The sequence below is a fragment of the Lepidochelys kempii genome, chromosome 1 (assembly GCF_965140265.1).
Source record: "Lepidochelys kempii isolate rLepKem1 chromosome 1, rLepKem1.hap2, whole genome shotgun sequence".
Lineage (NCBI taxonomy): Eukaryota > Metazoa > Chordata > Testudines > Cheloniidae > Lepidochelys > Lepidochelys kempii.
This window is the reverse complement of record NC_133256.1, coordinates 49,469,543-49,491,263: the sequence shown is the minus strand read 5'-3', so window position 1 is coordinate 49,491,263 and position 21,721 is coordinate 49,469,543. Positions and strand designations below refer to the sequence as shown.

General features: G+C 35.8%; 1 protein-coding gene across 6 annotated transcripts in view; it reads right to left on the bottom strand.

Annotated features, from left to right (window-relative positions):
* NBEA (neurobeachin) overlaps positions 1–21,721 on the bottom strand; it is an 848,387-nt gene that overhangs the window by 579,397 nt on the left and 247,269 nt on the right. For all 6 annotated transcript variants that reach the window (XM_073341812.1, XM_073341823.1, XM_073341834.1 and 3 more), the window contains exons 9-11: positions 16,663–16,860; positions 13,525–13,658; positions 2,148–2,256 (exon numbers count right to left, since the gene is read on the bottom strand). In XM_073341812.1, coding sequence (XP_073197913.1) covers positions 2,148–2,256; positions 13,525–13,658; positions 16,663–16,860 — 441 coding nt within the window. The remainder of the gene's footprint in view (positions 1–2,147; positions 2,257–13,524; positions 13,659–16,662; positions 16,861–21,721) is intronic.

Genomic DNA, 21,721 nt, shown 5'->3' with positions numbered 1-21,721 from the left:
TTGTTTTTAATTGAAATGATTGTTAACTCCAGTTGAGACAATAAGCTGTTGTGCTTTTGTCTCTTTAAAGGAGCAACAAACCTTATTAATTCTCTGAGTGTTCCAGAAGAGGGACCCAATTCACCCTGTGTCTTGTGTGTTTTGGAATATCCTTTAAACGCTTTCAGAAACCTATTGCACTCTTGTAGGCCTAGATCATCATACTTAAAATAAAAGTAACTTCCAAAGGGACTAAACAAATTGAGTTTTATCATTCTTCCAGAGGCTTCCCAGTGTTTTAGTAACCTTGCACAGCCTTCTACAGTACAGAAGCCATCTGGCAAGGAAAGCAACTGAATTATGAATAAAATGCTCTTAAGAGAAGTTTGTTCATAAACTTAAGTATCAGAGGGGTAGCTGTGTTAGTCTGGATCTGTAAAAGTGGCAAAGAGTCCGACGAAGTAGGTATTTACCCACGAAAGCTTATGCTCCAATATGTCTGTTAGTCTATAAGGTGCCACAGGACTCTTTGCCGCTTTCATAAACTTAATCACTTAGTGATTTGCAGATGCCCTGAAACATGAGGATTTGTAGTCAGTCTTAAAAAAAAAAAGTTATCCTATCTAAAATAAAGTGTGTATGTGGCCATCCTGGCACTGATAGCACTATTGCAGATGTTTGTCAGCTCAACTCATGCAGCTTGTCAAACTTGATCTCATGCTCAGAATGGAAAAGAAGGTGGAAATTATACCCTTATAGATCAGTCATTGCCTTCTTTGAATTTCACGTTGGAACTCACTTCTCCTGAGGTGATAAGCCATTTTTGATGGTCCACCCTCAGAAACCAATGGAACCAGTAAATTTTCAGGAGGCTTAATGTGAAAATACTGTTATATTAAGAGACCCACATTTATGATTTGAGGGAATTTTATAGCACATTTTGTCCCCAACTGTCAATGAATTTTCCTAAGTTTCCTCTTTCACACCTTCATCATAGGTCACCTAAGTTTACAGTAACTGGAATAGGCAGTAGGGTGACTACAATGCTAGTGGTTCCAAGACTAGGGCTCATTAAGGTGTTTTTAAAGTCTTGTGCTTTGGCAGTACAAGGAAAGAATGTTTCCATTTATTTTGCTCCATGACAGCATCTACTAACTGTCAGCGATTTTGTTTCAAGTGGTGAACACCTTGGCTACTCTAAACTGTCTCCACTTGACTGCTGGTACAAATATTTCCATTATGGGGGAAATTACTCTGTGGACTAAATTGCAAGAATTTGGTCTGAACTATCTGACACCATGGGAGCAAGGTACGTTCTGGAGGGAAAAAAATGTTACATCTCTGCTTGGAGGTGTTGGGATCATTTGTTCCAACAGCATGGGTTTGGATGATATGTTCTTCTTGGTTGGCAACTACTTGTAGACAAGTACTAGGTCCATACTGGTAGAGAATGTCCATTCCTTCCTGAGTCAAGGAGGAAGCTGGTGAAGCTCATTTGACAAGAACTCCTCAGGTTTCAGATTCACTCCTCATCCAATCATAAATAACCCAAGCTTAGTGAACTTCAGGACATGATGCAAGACTCATTTGTTTTTCCTAGATATGAAGGAATGGGAAGACTTTGGAAGGAGACTGCTCTTGATGGTAGCCCATTCTTTATTATTGTTGTTTTGTTAATTAATGATTGAAGGGACATTACAGCATTTGTCTATTCAAAACTGTATATTTAAGGAATTTTCAGGGATGCCGAGAAGAGGAGATAGTTACTCCTTTTAATGTGGATTGTATGTATAAATAAAATGGAATTAGAAAAATAAACAACTGGAGGAACTTTTAAAGAGTGCCCACTATGTTTAAACTTGGCTTTCCAGTTTTACACAGGGGTTGAGGGGTAAGACTCATCTAAGCTTAAAGGGAAGTTACTAATAAATATGAGGAAAGAGAAAAGGGATCTCTAAACATTAGTATAGGACGTGAACTACCAGGCCGGAAAAGAAGAAAAGCATCCTGTAAACAGCATATAAAATAGTCAAATTACAGAACTTCCTAGATACTTACTAACACAGGGAACTAAAAGGCTAGTACCACAAAAATACAGGACTGAAAATAGTCAGCTAGATTTTCAGAATGATAGTATTAATACTAAGAATAATATTAGTAAGACTTACCTTTTCAAGGAGGTAGCCAATGACTAAAAAGCCTTTTCCACCCAGCATTTGTTCTTGCATGGCTACTGAACTCTTAAGAAGTTCGACCAGAAAAGCCAAAAGGGTGGCACTGCATGTAAAGTACAGGCATTAATCAGATTTAAAATGTTCTAAAAGCAATCTTTTGTGTTTTCACTAGTCATCAGTTATTAAGTGAGAAGAAACAGGCTTAAAGTGAACTTAAAAATAAAGTATGAGATGAGAAATTTCACACTTTATGCTGAATAGTTTTTAGTCAATTATTCACATATTACATTACTTTTCGATCATATTCCAACTGGGAGTGGTGATCATCTATGTATCTCCTACTTTGGCCAGGACTGCCTCAGGTTTTAAACACCCACTTCCAGAACTTGCTAACAAAGTCTTGGGCAGTTGGATGAGGCAGGAACTGATGAGTAAGATCTAGCTGACAGAGCTAGATTGGTGTAGACAGGGGGTTGTCTCAGCAATCTTTTAAACTTTAAAATCAAGAGAAATCTTGTAAATTTCAGACCAAACTTGTGGCCGCTATACACCATTCCAGTCTCTATGGTACTACTAAAGATGATATGTATTCACGCAGGCAATACTATCCAGAACAGAGCACAATGGAGCAGTGGTGTTGAGTGTTTCCTTCATATTTCCTCCCCAACAACCCTGAGGACAGAGTCCAGACATCAATAGCTGGCCACACAACAGGGTTCAATTTGCACCTTAGTATAGGCTAAAGATCAGTTTCACCTGTTGGGAGAAGTGTAAAGAAGAGACCAGTCCAGGAAAATCAAGGAAACCAGCCTCCAGGCCAGTAGTGCTCAGCCCCTCTCTGTGAATGAGGTGCTTAGCTGGGACAGAGAGACAAAAAAAAGTGGTCACAAAAGTCTACTATTTGAAGGAACAGAAGAAAAGATGGGAGAGAATATAGAAGACAGACTTGCCAAAAAAAGGTGAAAATATATATTGTGAGGACCCGGGGTGATAGACAGAGGGATTTATGAGAAACCAATTAATTGAGAGGAAGAAAAATCAATTAACAAAGCTGGGTCAGAGCAACATAGCAAGGAAAAGAAATGCATTAATGAGGTGGGGTCAGAGGAAGGGAAAGAAATGCATTCACCTATTGCTCAGAAGTACAAAGAAGGGGGAAAATAGAAACTCATGGCAGAGATTAAAAAGAGGAGCACATTTTTTTCACAGGATGATTTTTTAAATAAGCCAGAGAGCTGTAGGATGGTTGCGAATGAACTGTAGTGTATCAAAGGTAGGGGCCTTAAAAAGAAAGTAACAAAAAAAAATACAGGAAAAATATCTATTTGTCTCCATATATTTAGTTTGTTACAAGAATTCTCCCTGGAAAATTAATTTGTGTACTAGCAACTCTGGAAGAATGAATTAAAGAAAATATCAACCCTACACTTTTCAAATTTAAATGTTACTTAAAGAAACTAACCAGCCAAAGGTTCTACTCCTCCTCAAACACAACTTTTTATTTCTGAATACATTTTGAGACCAGGTAATCCTGGTTAGCACCAAAAAAATTATCAACATGATGAGGGAAACAGGAAGCAGTATTTCTGGGGAGCAGCGCTGAGATGAAAGTACACAGTGTAGTCAGAATGTATGCTGTGAACAGGATATAGTGTCTTGTCTTGCTTTATTATTGTATGGTCACAATAATCAGTATAAAACCACACACACTATTCTCTACGAATTGTCAGGAGTAAAGAACACAGACAATGTCCGATTACAAAATCTTGTAATGAAATCAGTCTATCATAACTGTCATTCATTTCAAATCAGGTTAAATTTATCAGCTTTATATTTTATCCTGATAGAAAAGCACTGTATTTTATTAAGTATATCTATAACGAACAACTTTACTCTCTAGAAGCTCAGGTGAGGCAAAATGTGTTTTGCATAAAAATGACATATACAACATTTCAGATTGACCTACAGTTAGAAATATAATTGTTTAACCTATTCACAACCTAATATACCAATCCTGCATAGATTTTATACTGTACTTAATACCATGCACTGTGAATAGTCCCCTTTACTTCAACAGGATTGCTCACTATGTGTGCAAAGTTAAGGAAAAGCATAAATCATTGTGAGATTAGGTCCTAGAATTATAATCATGAATAGGATTGATATAAAAATTAGAAATTATTATAAGAAATTATAATGGTTGATGGACTATTTCATATGGGGCTAAACTGTGATTCAGAATACTTGGGTTTTTCCCAGTTCTGCCAGTGACCTACTATGTGATCCTGGGCAAAGTTACTTCACTTCTCTTTTCCTCTAACCATTTGTTTGTCTTGTCTATATTGACTGTAAGCTCACTGATAAAGACTTACTCTTACTGTATATTCATACTGTCATTAGAACAATGGGGCCGTAGTCTCATATGAGGCCTCTCAGCATTACCGTAATATAAATATATACCACAACCACCACAATAAATGGATATGGTATTTTATAGGGGAAAGCCATTAGTACCATATACAGTATAATCAAATCTTTGAGAGAGAACATGTTAATGGGCCCCTGTAAACCTAAAATAATGAAAATGACAAGTACCAGAGAAATTAGAGGTTAAACAGAGCCATCTCACATTCACCTAAAGATATAACCATCAAGAAATTTGGGGGAAATACTGTATAAGACACAACAGAATTGACTACATTTAGCCTCACAGTTAAACATAACTAGAGAAAAAATGGTTTATGTATATTACTAAACAGAACACAGAGCTATTAAGGGGTGCCTAACATCTCAAATGATATAAGAAAGATCTGTAAAGTCACTTCACAAATACTTGCTTTTAAACTGCCATTACACATACAGCATAGAAATGAAATGATTAAAGGAAAGGACAGAAAAATTACATGCTTGGCCTGAGTTTGTTGTGGAAGTCTTGCATACACCTATTAGTCATTGGCTTGAGAAAGAGAGAGACTACATTAAATAAGAGCTCCTGTACAAAATATTAATTAAAAAGAAAAGAGGACGGAGACAGGCCTCTCCTCTTTTATACACTGTACATTATTTAACATGTATGTTTTACACTACAGAAAGTTTAATCTGCCCACCTGAAGAATCTAACAATTACACAAATCTGAAAGTTACTTCCTTTCAAACCCTGCCCCCCCCCAACCCGTAAGTTCCACTTTAACATCTATTGAGACGGACTTCCCAACCAAGCATATAGATAGTACTAGAACAAACAAGAATCACTCTCTCTGACACTAAATTCTAAGGGTCTTGTTCGAGAAGGTAAGGATCATCTCATCAGAGGATTAGGCCCCTAAAGAAGCTTTAAAAATGGTTACTGTTGACATAATGGAAGTAATATTGTTTAGAAGGCCATCTTCCAAGATGAAGATTTTTCAAACAGAATTTAACAAACTTACCAGTAACCAAAATGCACTGGATTGCTGCAGGGATCACATTAAACCTGCAAAATTCTGTGCACTGCCATATGAAATTTCTCTCCATTCTTGCCTATTTCCAACTCCCTTAGATACAAAGGCAAATATAAAGGATACTTCAGCCCATTCCTACATCTCCTCTATACCATGTCCCATCTAGAACACATCAGGTTGCCTGCACAACAGCTAAAATATAGGATATACACAATGGCAAGTATGCATGTAAACGAATACAGAAGAAAACAGATACTGTAATTTCTGATGAAAAATGTGGTGATCTCAGGACATCAGAATATGTTTCCAGCAGTACTTTTCAATCCACAGCACAAAATTGCCACACTTTTCAATGGATGATGCTACACCTCTTATTCTAGAATTAGCAAGTAATGGAGATGATAGTCTCTCAGGGATTATATGTACTTTATCATGATAAATACCTGAACTGGTTACATTAATAATCTACTACAAACTTTTTTTTCACAAATTTGCCAATGAGCGTACTCTTGGAAGGGTAAGAAATCTTCACCCTTCTGATTAAAAGCTATTTATCAGAAAATGTATGTGCTATGGGAATAACTTTTGGGCTCAACAGGGAGACAAAAATATTCCTTATACTTGCACTTGTTGGCTATTTTTCCTATATAATTTAGGCACAACATAATTTGTTTTGGCACATGCATTACAAAGTCAGTACATTAATTATCTAACTTCTCTATAAACTGATCTCCTTCATTCAGAAACATGATTTAATATTAATCCCTATTGTGTGTAAATCATTTTCTGTTGAAATCTTTTCTGAAAAGCTACTTAGCAATTCCACCCTTTGAACAGAAGATGGATAGTTTGATAGCTTACAGTCATAAAAAGAACAGATTTTGGATAATTGGCTTCATAATTCCAGAATGTGAGAATGCTCATTCTTAAAAAACAAAAAAAGCAATAACCTTGCTTGTGACATGCAATTCAATCAAAATAGCTTCTTGTATAGTTCCTTCAAGTTGCCTAGTCAGAGACTCCGAAACATGTTCACGTATAAAGACAATTCATTTGTAACATTTGAAGATCCCAGCTGTATGGTCTAGACTGAGAGAATCAATGAACAATAGGCAACTCTTTTTAATAAACTCTAAAATGAATGTTGTTTCCCCCTTTGAGAGAAATTTATTATTGCTTTATGGATCCAAAACACTTGATTAATTGGAGAATTGGCTCCTAAATGGGCTGAAATATCACTATGTCTCTTACAAACCAAATCACCTAACAGACACATCGTTTATTCATTTCAAACAACAAATGCTTCAATAGAAATCTGGGCGGGGAGGGAAGTAGAGGGGAAGTTTGTAATAATAATACATTGCAGAGATAATGAAGCAATGGATAAACATGGCACGGTCTGTATTAGTGAGGGAGAGTTTTAAGTCCACAAATCAACCAAAGATGCTAAAAGAAACTTTGGCCACTGTTGCTTTCAGAGATTCTATGGACATTGATTCTATAACAGCTTGAGAGGGTGTGCCATTGAGACAAAACAGAAAATATTCCTTAATAGAGAAAAGTCATGTTGTGCCTAAATTCTTCTATTTTTCCCCTGCCCACCAGCATTTCCTACACACATTTAAGTTAGCTAACTGTCCCCTGGGACTGTACATAATTTAGGCAGTTGGATGTAAGAAAATTATCGAAGTTAGGTTTGATGGAAACAGAAGGAAGTGCTGTTACAAAGGTCTCTCAGTCTCCACTAGCAGCGTGACATGTACATTGAGCAGGAGATGTGGAAAGATGGAAAACTGCAACATTCTGTATTAACTTCAGAGAGGATTCATTAAAAACTGATCCCATTCACATTTCATAATACCCAGAGGACACAAAAGCACCAACTGATCTATTGTATCAAAAGTTAATATATTCACTAGTATTTGCTAGACATAAAGAGAGAAAATACAAAGGAAAAATATATATAGTCCTACACCTAAAAGCTGTGTTCAGTTTTGACAAAGAAATTTACTAAACTACCTGGAGTTAACTTTTCCAATCCACTGACAAATACAATATTGATGAACGTCTGTGATTTGGGGATAATTATAAAGAAGGTAACAAACCGGTAGAAGCCTGTAACATCTCACTTTTTCAACAAGAGTCATTGCTGTTTGGAAAGGGTTAAATGAGTTTTGCTGACTCACTGAATTGGTGACTCATCACTTTAGAAGTAATCATGCCAGAGGGAGAAAGTTTAAGCTGATCTTCATTACCGTATTGTTCATTTCTTCGTTAATAAGATCAAACCACAGGAAGAGGTCTTATTTGGACCTTACTTACTGTGTTGATTGTGTTTGTAGTGCAGGTTGGGAAAATTACCCACTTAGAGTGCAAAATAGAATTGTATCAGGACTCTAAAGTTGAAGGCATCCTGCTGTGCATATCTGGAAGCATCCTTTTGTTCAGCTAATTAAATAGACTTGTTCAGATTTAATCATGCCTTCTAAAACACGTTAGTCATAAAATATGAAGGGCTCTGATGCAATGGAACAACCCTGTCAGGTACTTTGGGGTGGTTACCCCAGGAAAGGTAATAGTTATAAATAAAGTTCTGGCCTCCATATTTAATCATACTGCCGTGTGTGTGTCTCATTATTTCCATTACCACATCAATGAGCGGAACATATTACCCAGATCAGAACAAGTATGCTCTTAACAGTGTTGCTGTAAACTAGCAGATTAAAAGAAAGAAACCTATGGTAAAAGTTTGACATGCAAACTATCTTCAATCCTCCCCATTTTGTTCTTCCTGTGAGCCTAAATTCAGCTATCCAATACATGAGATATAACTTCAAACTGAAGATAGGAACAAAGAAAAAACAAACACAAAAAGACTAGAAAAATCACTGATACTGCAAAAAGAAAAGGAGTACTTGTGGCACCTTAGAGACTAACCAATTTATTTGAGCATAAGCTTTTCCTTTTCTTTTTGCGAATACAGACTAACACGGCTGTTACTCTGAAACCTTCATTATGCAAGGCACTGCATTTAGCCGTATGGAGTGGAAGTCTATCAACTGCATCCGATGAAATGAGCTGTAGCTCACGAAAGCTTATGCTCAAATAAATTGGTTAGTCTCTAAGGTGCCACAAGTACTCCTTTTCTTTTTGCGAATACAGACTAACACGGCTGTTACTCTGAAAACTGATACTGCAAGGTATTTGATTGATGAAGGCAAGGCAGACACTGAAAACTATTCAGAGGTGGAGATAAAGAAAGAACAGAAACATGGATGCAAGGCTGTCATTTTTTTTCATTCACACTTCTCTCTCAAGAGGCAGACAACATCCTTTCAATCTGGACTGACTGAGCTAAAAATACAGAAAAATGCTATTACTAGAGGTGGTTGAAAAAGGGGATGAATTTTATTTTATTTTTTTGAAACAATTTAATCTCTACTTTGTCTAAAATCAGTATTTTGAAAATGTTAACAGCTTTAGTTATTGTATTTACTTCCTACATATGTGATATCTTTCTGATTCTTCTTGATTTCCTCTGTCTAAAGTATGTAGTCTGTAATCCTGTATTGTCATTTCTAGAATAAGTGTATGAAAGATTGGGTCCCAGTCTTATTTTGCTTCTAAATGCTTTAACTCTAATCTGGTCTACCAAACAATTTAAATCCTCTTACTTCTTTCAGGATTTTTCTCCAGATGTACTGAATCATTATCAGCAAAACCAGAAAAATCATCTGAATTAGCATGTGTCACCTACGATTTGCACAGGAATTGAGTTAGCATAGAAGATTACACTTCATACACTGTCAAATTCAATATTAATGTCAGATGAGATGAGAAGTACACCTGCATTAATACCAACAGTGACACAAATATAAGACCACTGCTGAACAATGTTAATCCTCTGATATTGTAATCCCAATATACATTATCAAAAGGATCTGCAGCTGTACCACAACACATGTAGGTATAATACCTCTCTTGTTGTTAGATAAATATCTCTGACTGAAGCTGCAGAATTTTCTACAAAAACTACTATCTTTGGGAAGCAAGAGGAAAAGAAGAAAATGTTAGCATCCAAGTTCCCCCTTCTGAAAGGGACACAAGGATGGATGGTCTAAAATTAGACCAACAACTAAGTTTAGTGTAGACTGCAGATCACGTTGTTCTGCTGCTCTCTTCTCCAAGCAGATAAGTACAAGAATCTCTACAGTGTTTAGACAGCAAGATTGTTGGATATTTCATTACTTGGCCTGCTGGAATGGAACAAACAAGACAGAGCTATAGGATAACAACAAACTCAGCAAGAATATCAGCAGGCCATGGGGTTGCCCAACACAGTAATTTTTTTAAATACTAAATCTATCATTTTGGAGGAAATTAAGGTATCAGCATGTCAAAGAGAATAAAATTTAATGTAGGCACCTTGTTGGGACCATAAATCTTTACACAGCCCTTTAAATCTAGAAAAACACATTTCAGAAGACTTGAATTCATTAAACAGATTTTGATTATTTGAGAAAATAAAAGGGAAAAAAGGTTGGAAGCCTACAATATTTATTTTGGAGCATCAGGCCTCCCAGCCACATAAAAGGCAAGAGATATCACAGTTATTCTAGGGGTCGACTTACGAAAGAGTCACCCAATTTGCCCCCCACCCAGAGAGAGAGGTGACAGCAATAGTAGCCGGTCTTCACAAACCAACTGACCTTGTGACATCAAAAGTCATTTGGACTTACTTTCTGCAGGGAGATAATACATTTTATGTTCTGGCCTAATTGCTTTTTATGAAGATGGAGCTTAACTGTTTTGTTTGAAAGAACTGGAATGCAATTTTGTTAAAACATATTGTAATAATCTCTCTTTATAAATTTACATAGGACAGACAAGGTAATGATTACATTTATGTTTAAACAGAAAATAGGCAAAGATTAAAAATTGAATTAAGAAAAATCAATTCTAAAATTTTGAAAAAATAGCAAAAAGCTAAACTTTACAAAATAGAAAAGAAGGAAAGTTAACAAAAAATATATAGTTAAAGGATCTTCTCCTCTCCATCACAATACTTCCACACAGCAAGCCTTAGTCTCCCTAATGTCTATGCCTCCACATCCTTCTCCCCTAGCACCTTTCCCCTTCTCCTCAATGTCCCTTCTCCCCTTTCATTTTCCTACATCCTTGTTTATTTTAACTCCACTATCCTACCATAATCCTCGTTCCACCTCTATCCCATAAGAAAGTAAAATAAAAAGATAATCATTGGATTTACAGTGTGTAACAATCACCAGCTTGATCATTTTTGTTCCATCTCTTTCCGCAATCTGTCATCTGTTTGTATCTTTTTTATTATTTGGTATTCAGAAAAAGGACTGCATCTTGGTACAGTATGTTTGCATAGTGTTTAGTGTGACGGGTTCCAGATTCTGATTAGAAATTAAATAATCTGATTCAATAAGAACGTCAATATCTTTAAAAAAAGGAATTTATTGCCTTATTCAAGTAGAGCAAATAACTTTCTCGTTAAAGTTCCACGAACTCCATAAACGGCTATGTGCATTTTAAACTGGATTTAGTGTTTTCAATAGGGAAACCACAGAGTGAAAGAGGGTTTTCTAAAATACACATTATAATCTCACTTAAGTGCTTCAAACAGAAGAGTCAGGGCAATTTATTATTTTACAGTCTACAAAACAAGTTTAATAAATTGAATATAAAGTGGTTTTGTCATATATAAAGCTTCCTAAAACTAGAATGCGTCATTTTGTTTATTTCAATGCTATTAAGTTCACAGATAAATGCATACTCCCTTCAGTTACTTCAAACCAAGCATTTTTCACTTCTGCATTTACAAACTACAAAGTAAAATTAAACATGTGAAAAGCACATAATTAAATCTATATTAGCAATGAGTGAGTATTCCACCTATGGAAGTACACAACTACCCTATCTGGGTAAAACGTGGAGGAATTGGAGCAGGGGGGAAATCAGTACCACTGGGGTACAAATAGAGGATAGTTATTTCAGGGAAAATCCAATGATTAACTTATATCTATGTACTGGAAAATATACACATTGAATATAGGAATTTTCAAGACTGTTTTTGGAAATCATTTCTGTTTAAATACCCAATTCAAGTGAAAGGTGCTTAAGTCACTATAAAGGAAGCAGACAATTTGCCACTATATCACCTCACTGGACTTGCTGCTAAAAATATAATGAAATATAGGACATTTATCTTACAACTGAAATGAATACAAAATTTAAGATTTTCCACATTCTATCTGTCAAAAGTTTGGTGTTACTTTAATACTAGTTTAACCATTCTTCAGTTAACCACTCTTTCAAAAATACCGCTGAACTTGCAAGTAACTGCAAGTCTGATTTCCCATGTATTCTAATCTTGAAGTGCATTTTCTGTGTCTAAGAATTAAAAACACAACAGAGCATAAAATGTAACAATTTATACACTTCCTAAATAACAATCTAAAATGACTAGAAATTACTCACAGCTATTAATTACAATAAAATACACAAAATGATTGATTTTAAAAAAACTGGCCAATGTTCTCGCCAGGGGAAGAAGGCCCCTATGCCAATGACTATCCCTGGAAAGAGGTTTGAGTTGTACAGCCCTTGTGCAGACTCTAAACATTCAAATCTGGAGATGTTTAGTCTACGGAAGAGAAGAATGAGGGGGGATTTGAAAGCTGCTTTCAACTACCGGAAAGGGGGTTCCCAAGAGGATGGCTCTAGACTGTTCTCAGTGGTAGCAGATGACAGAACAAGGAGTAATGGTCTCAAGTTGCAGTGGTGGAGATTTAGGTTGGATATTAGGAAAAACTTTTTCACTAGGAGGGGGGTGAAACACTGGAATGCGTTACCTAGGGAGGTGGTGGAATCTCCTTCCTTAGAAGTTTTTAAGGTCAAGCTTGACAAAGCCCTGGCTGGGATGATTTAATTGGGGATCGGTCCTGCTTTGAGCAGGGAGTTGGAGTAGATGACCTCCTGAGGTCCCTTCCAATGCTGATACTCTATGAAATCCATAGGAGGGAGTGCTCCTACCCACCCAGAAAGACACTGTTTTCTAGAAGATTCTTAAAGATTAGCATGCCCTTTGTACATATCTTACACCTGGGGAAACACAGAGACAATTCTCAAAGTACACTTAGTCAGACAGCACAGATCTGACAAACAGCTGAAGCCCTTCAACACCAATGATATGCACTGAGCCACAACCATCATTCTGGATAACTCAGAGCTGTGCCTATGGCTAATAGACCAGGGTCCCCATCTCTATCCTGATGCAGCATGTGCAGTCTTCTCCAACAGATTTATTCACCACAGCCATGCCCTTTGTTAATTTGGGATAGTACACCAACTAAAGGAGAATTTTAATTAAGCAAGATCTACGCCAATAACAAAATATACATATTTGTACGTGCACCCCTGGTAGATTGAACCACATTAGTTTCATTTTCCTATGGAATTTCCTTTAGTTTAAAAGCATTCTTCAGCACGATATTATACAGTACCACAGTAAATGCTTTAGGTGCCAACTCTGGGTGCTCTGGGACTCTCACACCCATGGGAAAAAAATAGTGGGTGCTCAGCACAAACCAGTCACAGCTGTTTGGCAGCTGGGGGAGGGCGGAGAGCAGCAAGTGCTGGGGGCTTTGGGAGAGGGATTGGAGCAGGGATGGGAAGAGGCGGAGCGAGGGTGGGGCCTCGGGGGAAGGGGCAGGGAAGGGGTGGAGCACTTCCAGGGAAAAACAGAAGTCAGTGGTAAACACCATTTAAAAAGTTTCTGTTTCTAGCACGAAAACATAAAGAAGAGTGCACACAAGTCACAGCATTTATATTAACCAAATTACCACAAGAGAAAGAAAAACACTGCTAGCATACTTTATGTAAATTGCTTGTAATATGCTTACCAGACAGTTGTTTCCATTTGACTGTCATTTAGTTGTCGATTGTCTAACTGGGCAAAGAGAGGAAAAAGAACCTGAATCCCTCCAATCGAATGAATTGCACTGTGAATTGAGTGGGTTACTATAGCTTTCACATCCTATATTAAAAAACAAAGAAAGGTTCTCAATGTTAGTTTGTATTTGCCATTATCACATTGTACCATAAATGTCTAATAACTAAAAATTAGTCACTAGTGGCACTTCAAAGACAAAAGATTTACTGTGCTTTTTATTTTCTGTCAATTTAGTCTAAATGCTATAAAGATAAACTCTTTTCATAACTTCAAGCCATCCAAATATGTAAAACACCAAAAAGTTATGTTTCACACACAGTCTTTACAAGTAATGTATACTGTAAGGTCCCTGTGGCCATTTTGCCACAAAAGGTGTTATTAAAAATTAGGGCTGTTGAGCAGTTAAAAAAATTAAGCACAATTAATCGCATTGTTAAACAATATTAGAATACTATTTATTTAAATAGTTTTGGATGTTTTCTACATTTTCAAATATATTATTTCAATTACAACACAGAATACAAAGTGTGCGCTGCTCACCTTATATTTTTTTTATTACAAATATGTGCACTGTAAAAAAAACAAATAGAGATTGCAATACAGTACTTGTATGAGGTGAACTGAAATACTATCATGAAAGTTGAACTTACAAATGTAAAATTATGTACAAAAAAACTGCATTCAAAAATAAAATAATGTAAAACTTTAGAGCCTACTCAGTCGTATTTCTTGGTCAGCCAATCGTTCAGAGAAACACGTTTATTTACATTTTCAGGAGATAATGCTGCCCGCTTCTTGTTCACAATGTCACCTGAAAGTGAGAACAGGTGTTCGTATGGCACTGTTGTAGCCGGTGTCACAATATATTTACATGCCAGATGCGCTAAAGATTAATGTGTCCTTTCATGCTTCAGCCACCATTCCAGAGGACGTGTCCATGCTGATGATGGGTTCTTCTCAAAAACAATCCAAAGCAGTGCAGACCAACGCATGTTCATTTTCATTATCTGAGTCAGATGCCACCAGCAGAAGTTGTTTTTCTTTTTTTGCAAAAAGAAAAGGAGTACTTGTGGCACCTTAGAGACTAACAAATTTATTTGAGCATAAGCTTTCGTGAGCTACAGCTCAACAGAGTTGTGTATATAAATCTCCCCACTGTATTTTCCACTGCATGCATCCGATGAAGTGAGCTGTAGCTCACAAAAGCTTATGCTCACATCAATTTGTTAGTCTCTAAGGTGCCACAAGTACTCCTTTTCTTTTTGTGGATACAGACTAACATGGCTGCTACTCTGAAACCTTTCTTTTTTTGGTGATTCGTGTTCTGTAGTTTCCGCATTGGAGGGTTGCTCTTTTAATACATCTGACAGCATGCTCCACACCTTGCCCCTCTCAGATTTTGGAAGGCACTTCAGATTCTAAACCCTTGGGTCGAGTGAAGTAGCTATCTTTAGAAATCTCATATTGGTACCTTCTTTGCATTTTGTCAAATCTGCAGTGAAAGTGTTCTTAAAATGATTGTGTGCTAGGTCATCATCCGAGACTGCTATAACATGAAATATATGGCAGAATGTGGGTAAAACAGAGCACGGGACATACAATTCTCCCCCAAGGAGTTCAGTCAACAATTTTATTAATGCATTTTTTTTAACGAATGTCATCTGCACAGAAGCATGTCCTCTGGAATGGTGGCCAAAATAGGAAAGGGCATACGAATGTTACCATATCTGGCATGTAAATACCTTGCAATGCTGACTACAAAAGCCCCATACGAACACCTGTTCTTGCTTTCAGGTGACATTGTAAATAAGAAGCGGGCAGCATTATCTCCCATAAATGTAAACAAATGTGTTTGTCTTGGCAATTGGCTGAACGAGAAGTAGGACTGAGTGGACTTGTAGGGTCTAAAGTTTTACATCGTTTTGATTTTGAGTGCAGTTTTGTAACAAAAAAAATCTACATTTGTAAGTTGCACTTTCACAATAACTACATTGCACTACAGTACTTGTATGAGGTGAATTGAAAAATACTATTTCTTTTGTTTATCATTTTACAATGCAAATATTTGTAATAAAATAATAATATAAAGTGAGCAGTTTACACTTTGTATTCTGTGTTGTAATTGAAATCAATATATTTGAAAATATAGAAAAACATCCAAAAATATTTAATAAATTTCAAATGGTATTGTATTGTTTAACAGTGCAATTAAAACTGAGATTAATCGTGATTAATTTCTTGGAGTTAATTGCATGAGTTAACTGTGATTAATCCACAGCCCTATAAAAAATAATTTAACCATAGAATGCTTTAGTTGGTCAATTTTAATGTGAAACTGGACCTATTCAGACTGCTTGGTTTCGTTACCTATATGTTTTGTCCAAATTGACTGGGATGGAAAATAAGGCAAGCATTAAACTGATAGCCCTCAACATATAATTTGACAAGCTACTGTTCATTGTGTAATACACACATTTCTTTAATGACTCATTAATAATTTTGGCTGAAGAGAACAAGTGAAAAAGTAGCTAGGTGAGAATGATAGCTACTCATTTAAAAACAAACAAATGTTAATCTAGAACTAAAGCAATGCTAAATGAAAACAGCAATGGCAGCAGCATACCGTATCATCATTCAAATGACGTCAATTGGGTAGAGACTGCAGAATTTTTTGTGTTAGCAGAGTTTGGCCTACACACAAGATACTTCTGGAGAAGTATAGTTACATACATCTTGCTAAACAATGCACATCAAACAATTAATAGGTTATATAGTTGATGATAGCCATAGAAGCGGCAGTGTTTGCGGTCCTTCATGCTGAAGGAAAGATACAGAAATGTTAGCCAGTACAAAAGGAAAGGAAATCCATGGGTTAAATGGAGAAATCCATGGGATAAATGGAGAAAATGACTCAGCCTCAGTTAGATGAGGTGTCAAAGGGGCTAATGGATACCTAGGAAAGACTATACACACTAAAAGATAATAACAATACTAATTAGAAACAGACCCTCAATCACATTTTGGGAGCCTGTATTGCTGTAAGCTCCATTAACAAAAACATGAAAATAAAGAACCAGTATAAACGAACCTGAAGCATAAGAGCATGTGGAGAGTGTACAAAAATTGAAGGGTTTTCCTTTGGTGAGGATTCAAGGCATAGTTGAGCATCAGTAGCCTTAGCATTGTAAGTAAAGGCAATACTACTTGCAAGTTTCCCATCATATAGAACTTGTTTGTGGTGCTCAGCCAGATGAATGTCACTCTCAGATTTAAATTTGAAAGTACTCTGGAAAAAAAAAAAGTGACTTGAAAAGTGTACATTTTAAATGAATAATAAAAATTGCACATCACAAGATCTGTTTGTTGTATTATATGAAGGAAGGGCAGGCAAGCAATACAGAATTTATCATTAAACTATATTTTGTATTTTCTGCTGTTTTCAAAATGTTTTCATACATTTAAGCCACAAGTTTATATCTTGATTTTTATTACCATTAGTAATGTAAAACCGGGATAGGGTTAGGAATCATATTTTCACCCTAAATGAACAGATCAAAGTATTTACTACATTTTACCATTAGTATGTCATTTTGTTCATTTATCTGGTATCATTTATTCTTCTTGGCAGCAGCATTAATGTTTTAACAGGTTGCAATTAATCTATGCTTCAGAAAATGCATCACAAAAAGCAGATATAAATCTGTTAATATTAACAGTAATGCAATATACATCTTCCAAAGTACAGGACATTTCAATTCTTCCACATTTTATTTAGGATAATAAAAGTTTAATGATCTAGAAATTATTTGTATTACTTGTTCTTTATTTGTGAATCTTTTTTTCCAAACCAAACTCTTACTTTGTTATACTGGCAATCCATGTTAAACAAAGATAATTTTTTCAGTGATACCATTCAGGATTGCCAAAGATATTAAAAACTGCTTACACACTGTATGGGTTCTTGTGCTTTCAATCGATTTCCGTACGTTCTTAATCTTGCTTCTTTGACTTTTTACCAATTACACTACATGTCTAGCAAGCCCAAAGAAAATATTTTAATGGAAGAGCTTATACATATATACTTCCCACAGCTTCTACAAATATCTTTTTGATTTAATAGAAAGGGTTTTTTATAAAACAGCATGCATCCCATGCTTCATTAACTAACAGACAGTAACACATTCCAAAGAGCTACCGATGTGAAAAACTACTTACAAAAATTTAAAAAAAATAACAATTTTCCAAGTGCCAGATTTCAAGAATAATGATTTTCAAAGTTAAGGGAAGACTGGAAATCTGTATTACTCTTAAATATATTGTGATTCTTATTTGATTAAAAACCATGTTTTCTGGCAACACTGTCAAACTGACCAAGCATGAAAAGATACATTCATTTTCTTCTGCAACAAGCTGTCAGCTTTACTTGACTTAATACTTTAGCATGCTATAATCATTTGACAGCTGTGGGAAGGCAACTAGTGGTAAAACACAGTATACATAAAAATAAAACAAAAGTGTTAGAAATTATTACCATGAAAGTAATGAAGCTTGAATTTCAATATAATGATTTCTAAAAACATCATTTATATTAAATAATCTGTTCCGAAGGCAAATCAAAATTCACATTGCTCAAACTGCATATAACCAACTGCATTTCAAAATGTGCAACATTTTTATCACTTTCTGTCCTCCTCAACTTCTCCCATTTACACCCTCCCAGCAAGTGTTGAATGTAATAATTAGATCAGGGGACTGGTGGAATGCTATCCGAGTCCACTGATGTCCAGGCTAGTAGCAAACAAAGAGTTTGTTAGGAGGCTCCTCACCCCCACCCCATAAATTGTGCTTTCTTACAAATATACAGCTATTCTTCATGTAATGCAGCTAACTTTTGCTGATAATGCTACCTAGACCTCACTTATCAGTTAATAAGCATAGTTAGATTACCTCACAAACATCTGCCTGAGAAAAAGGGAGTATGTCTCTTTAAAAAATGGGACAATTTCTTTAAATGTACAAATCATGAAAGTATCCTGTTCATTGCCCCTCCCCCAGTGTCAAAAGCAGTGTTTTACATATTGAGCAAATCTACATTTGCCTTTTTATTGATTTCACAAAACAGTTGCATTCCAGCTTTTGACATATTTTTAAGTTTTACCGCCACATGAAATCTCTTCCTATACAGAAAAAAATGCTATACCCTTTAGTTTTGTAAAAATACATGTTTATGGAGCAAAAACCCATATATTTGGGGGTGTTTTTTTTTAATAAGTTGCCGAATTTCTAGGTTTTGCAACTATAAGCATGGCAGATAGTTTCATATTATTATTTGCCCCTTACATTTTGATAGCACTTAGAGACCTAAATAAGGTGTATTTAGACACAGAGAAATGGCAAAACTCTACACCATTTTTGTCACTGTAAATTATTATAGATTTTTTATATAATTCTTGAAAGTAATTTCAGTAGCTTCTTATTACTCTAATATCTACTGCTTCTGAGCACTAGGAAACTTGTTATCCAGTTTAAAGTTTACCAGAAATCTAAACTTCTAACCACTTCAATCTGATATCATTGAAAAATGGAAAGAAAAATGCAATTTAAACTGAAATTACAAGAAACATTTTGACTTACTACTTGAGGAGAAATAAGGGCTCAACCAGGGAAAGGAAAGTAGGAAAGATATGGATGACAGATCAAGGAAAGAAGCCCTGAATTCACACAGCTAGTCTCTTATTTTAAAACAAGCCCTCTCATAATCTTGTTAAAATACTACTAATTGAAAAGGTGAGTTTTGTTTTGTATTTGTTTTTAAATTAAATACTTACCTGCTGAGAAAAAAAAAAACAAATGAAAAGAAATGATTGAGGATGAGTAGAGAGGAAAACCATGATTCTCCAACAACATTTTAGGATCTTACAACCCATTTGGACTTTTTCATTATATTGGAACCAGAGACCAGAACAACTTAGTGAGATCTAGCATGAACACTCCCTATTACTGTTTGCAGCAGGTTCTATGAACATTTTATTCAGAATTCAATGCCCTGAATTTCAAAAAGGTTTAGATTCAAACAAACCCATTTTATTTAATAAGTTTAAGATCTGTGCTGCCTACTGGTTTACGATGTTTACACTGGTTCAAAAGAGAATTAATGTTTTAGATCACTGCTTGAAAGCCAGACACACACAAACTAAACATCTCTCGCATTTTGTCAGGCTTCTGACAACAGCAGACAGGAAGCTTTTGCCCGAAGGAAGTGATCATAACCTGGAGCTCCCGTAAGATCCACACTCGGAATCATCATCAAGGGAGGGAAAGAAATGCAATAAATGCTTGTACATAACAATACTTTGTTATCTATATTGTTTGTTAGTATCATGAGGGAAGAGACTCACTGTATGTACACAATAAACACTCTGACTACTTATATTGCACTAGAGCAAATGGCATAAATCTGTGATGTTGGCTCATGGAGAGGTTCCATGTCTTCACAAGGTGTGGCCCTTTCCCCATACTTGCAGAGAGAGCTGCTCTCATACTGGTTTCTATTCAAGTTATCTAGGTTGAATTTAAAAGAAAAAGAAGAAGAAGAAAAACGCATATACAAGGACACTTAAAAATTTTAAAAGGTAAATTTAATAGAATAGCAGTGTTTTCCTAAAATATCCCACACTGTCGCATATGTTGATCCTGCTCAGAAAAGGTTAAATGGGATCTACTGCCTTATGCAAGCCAAAACGCCATTAATCCTTATGGGAACAAGCGGTGGGAATGGCTCCACGAGAAAAGGGATGGAGGGTGTGAGCTGAGGTCTCCCAAGGGAAGAACTCTAGCTTCAACCTTCTCCCCAGGCATCATTGCTTCTAATCTTGGGTTCTCTTATTTGTGTTTTCTTTATTAATGAAGACAAGCACCAGGAATAGGGTACATTTGCAATTTTAATAATATGCATATAAGGTATTTGTATAGCAGTTTGGGAGAGGCATCAGATCACGCTGCACTGGAAAGGGGTGAAATCTGTTTATGCAGACTAGCTTTTAATGATGTATAATGAAAGTCTGAAGAGGTTGAGAGATTATGAGTAGAGCTGGGCAAATTTTTTTTGGTGAATAGTAAATTTGCCAAAAAATTGATTTTTCAGAGCACTGAAGCTATTCACAAATTTGGGTCAAATTCAGTGAATAATGTGTCTAATTTTTTTTTTCTGAACTGTAACACTCAAATCATGTCATTTAATTGGGACTTTTTTTTGTTTCAGTGATTTAAAAAAGGTCAGTTTTGATTTGAAACTAACTGACCTTTTCTCTGGATTTTTCAGTTCAACTGCCAAACCAAAAATCAATTATTTGCTCAGCTCTAATTTTTAGAAATTGTGGGGAGGGAAGGTTAATATTTATTCAACTTCTTTGTACTGTTGAAATAGAATTTCACATGTTGTTCTCTGTTTTAGGCAGAGAACTAAGGAACTGTACTAAGAGCCCTCAATTGAAGACACGGAGGTTTTTAAAATTTCACAAAGAACCTTTCTCCCAATCATTCATAAACACTTAGCATTAAAAACTGTAGATGTTTCTTGTTTAAATAAAAATATTTTAACCAATCCAAATAAAAAAATCCTCCCCCTTCTCATTTATTTGCACTTCTGCCACTCTTCAGTCCTCCAGCACAAACAAGGAAAGTCAAGAACTAGCATATCTAGAGTGGAAAAAAAGGAAGGGACAAAAACATTTCAAGCCTATTTTGTAAAACAAAAAGCAGCAAAAGGGCATCATTATATTTTCCTTTGCAAGTAACATTTAAAGGATTATTTATAAATTCTGCTGAAAAACTAGAAGGGATTCACAGAAGTTTCATATATTACATTCACAACAACTAAGTGAAAAGAGTGTTAAATTGCAAAGTCAAACTGTTGAAGTTAGGAAAATCCAGAATTAAAGTTCTTTGTGCAGTCTGGCCTCCTTGTGCATCTGAATTATCATAGCCTTTAGTTACATGATCACATGTTATTCTTTTCCACGGGACCCATGCTTCATTGAGTGCACAGGATTGATGGTGATCAGAAAATCATAGAATCATAGAATATCAGGGTTGGAAGTGACCTCAGGAGGTCATCTAGTCCAAACCCCTGCTCAAAGCAGGACCAA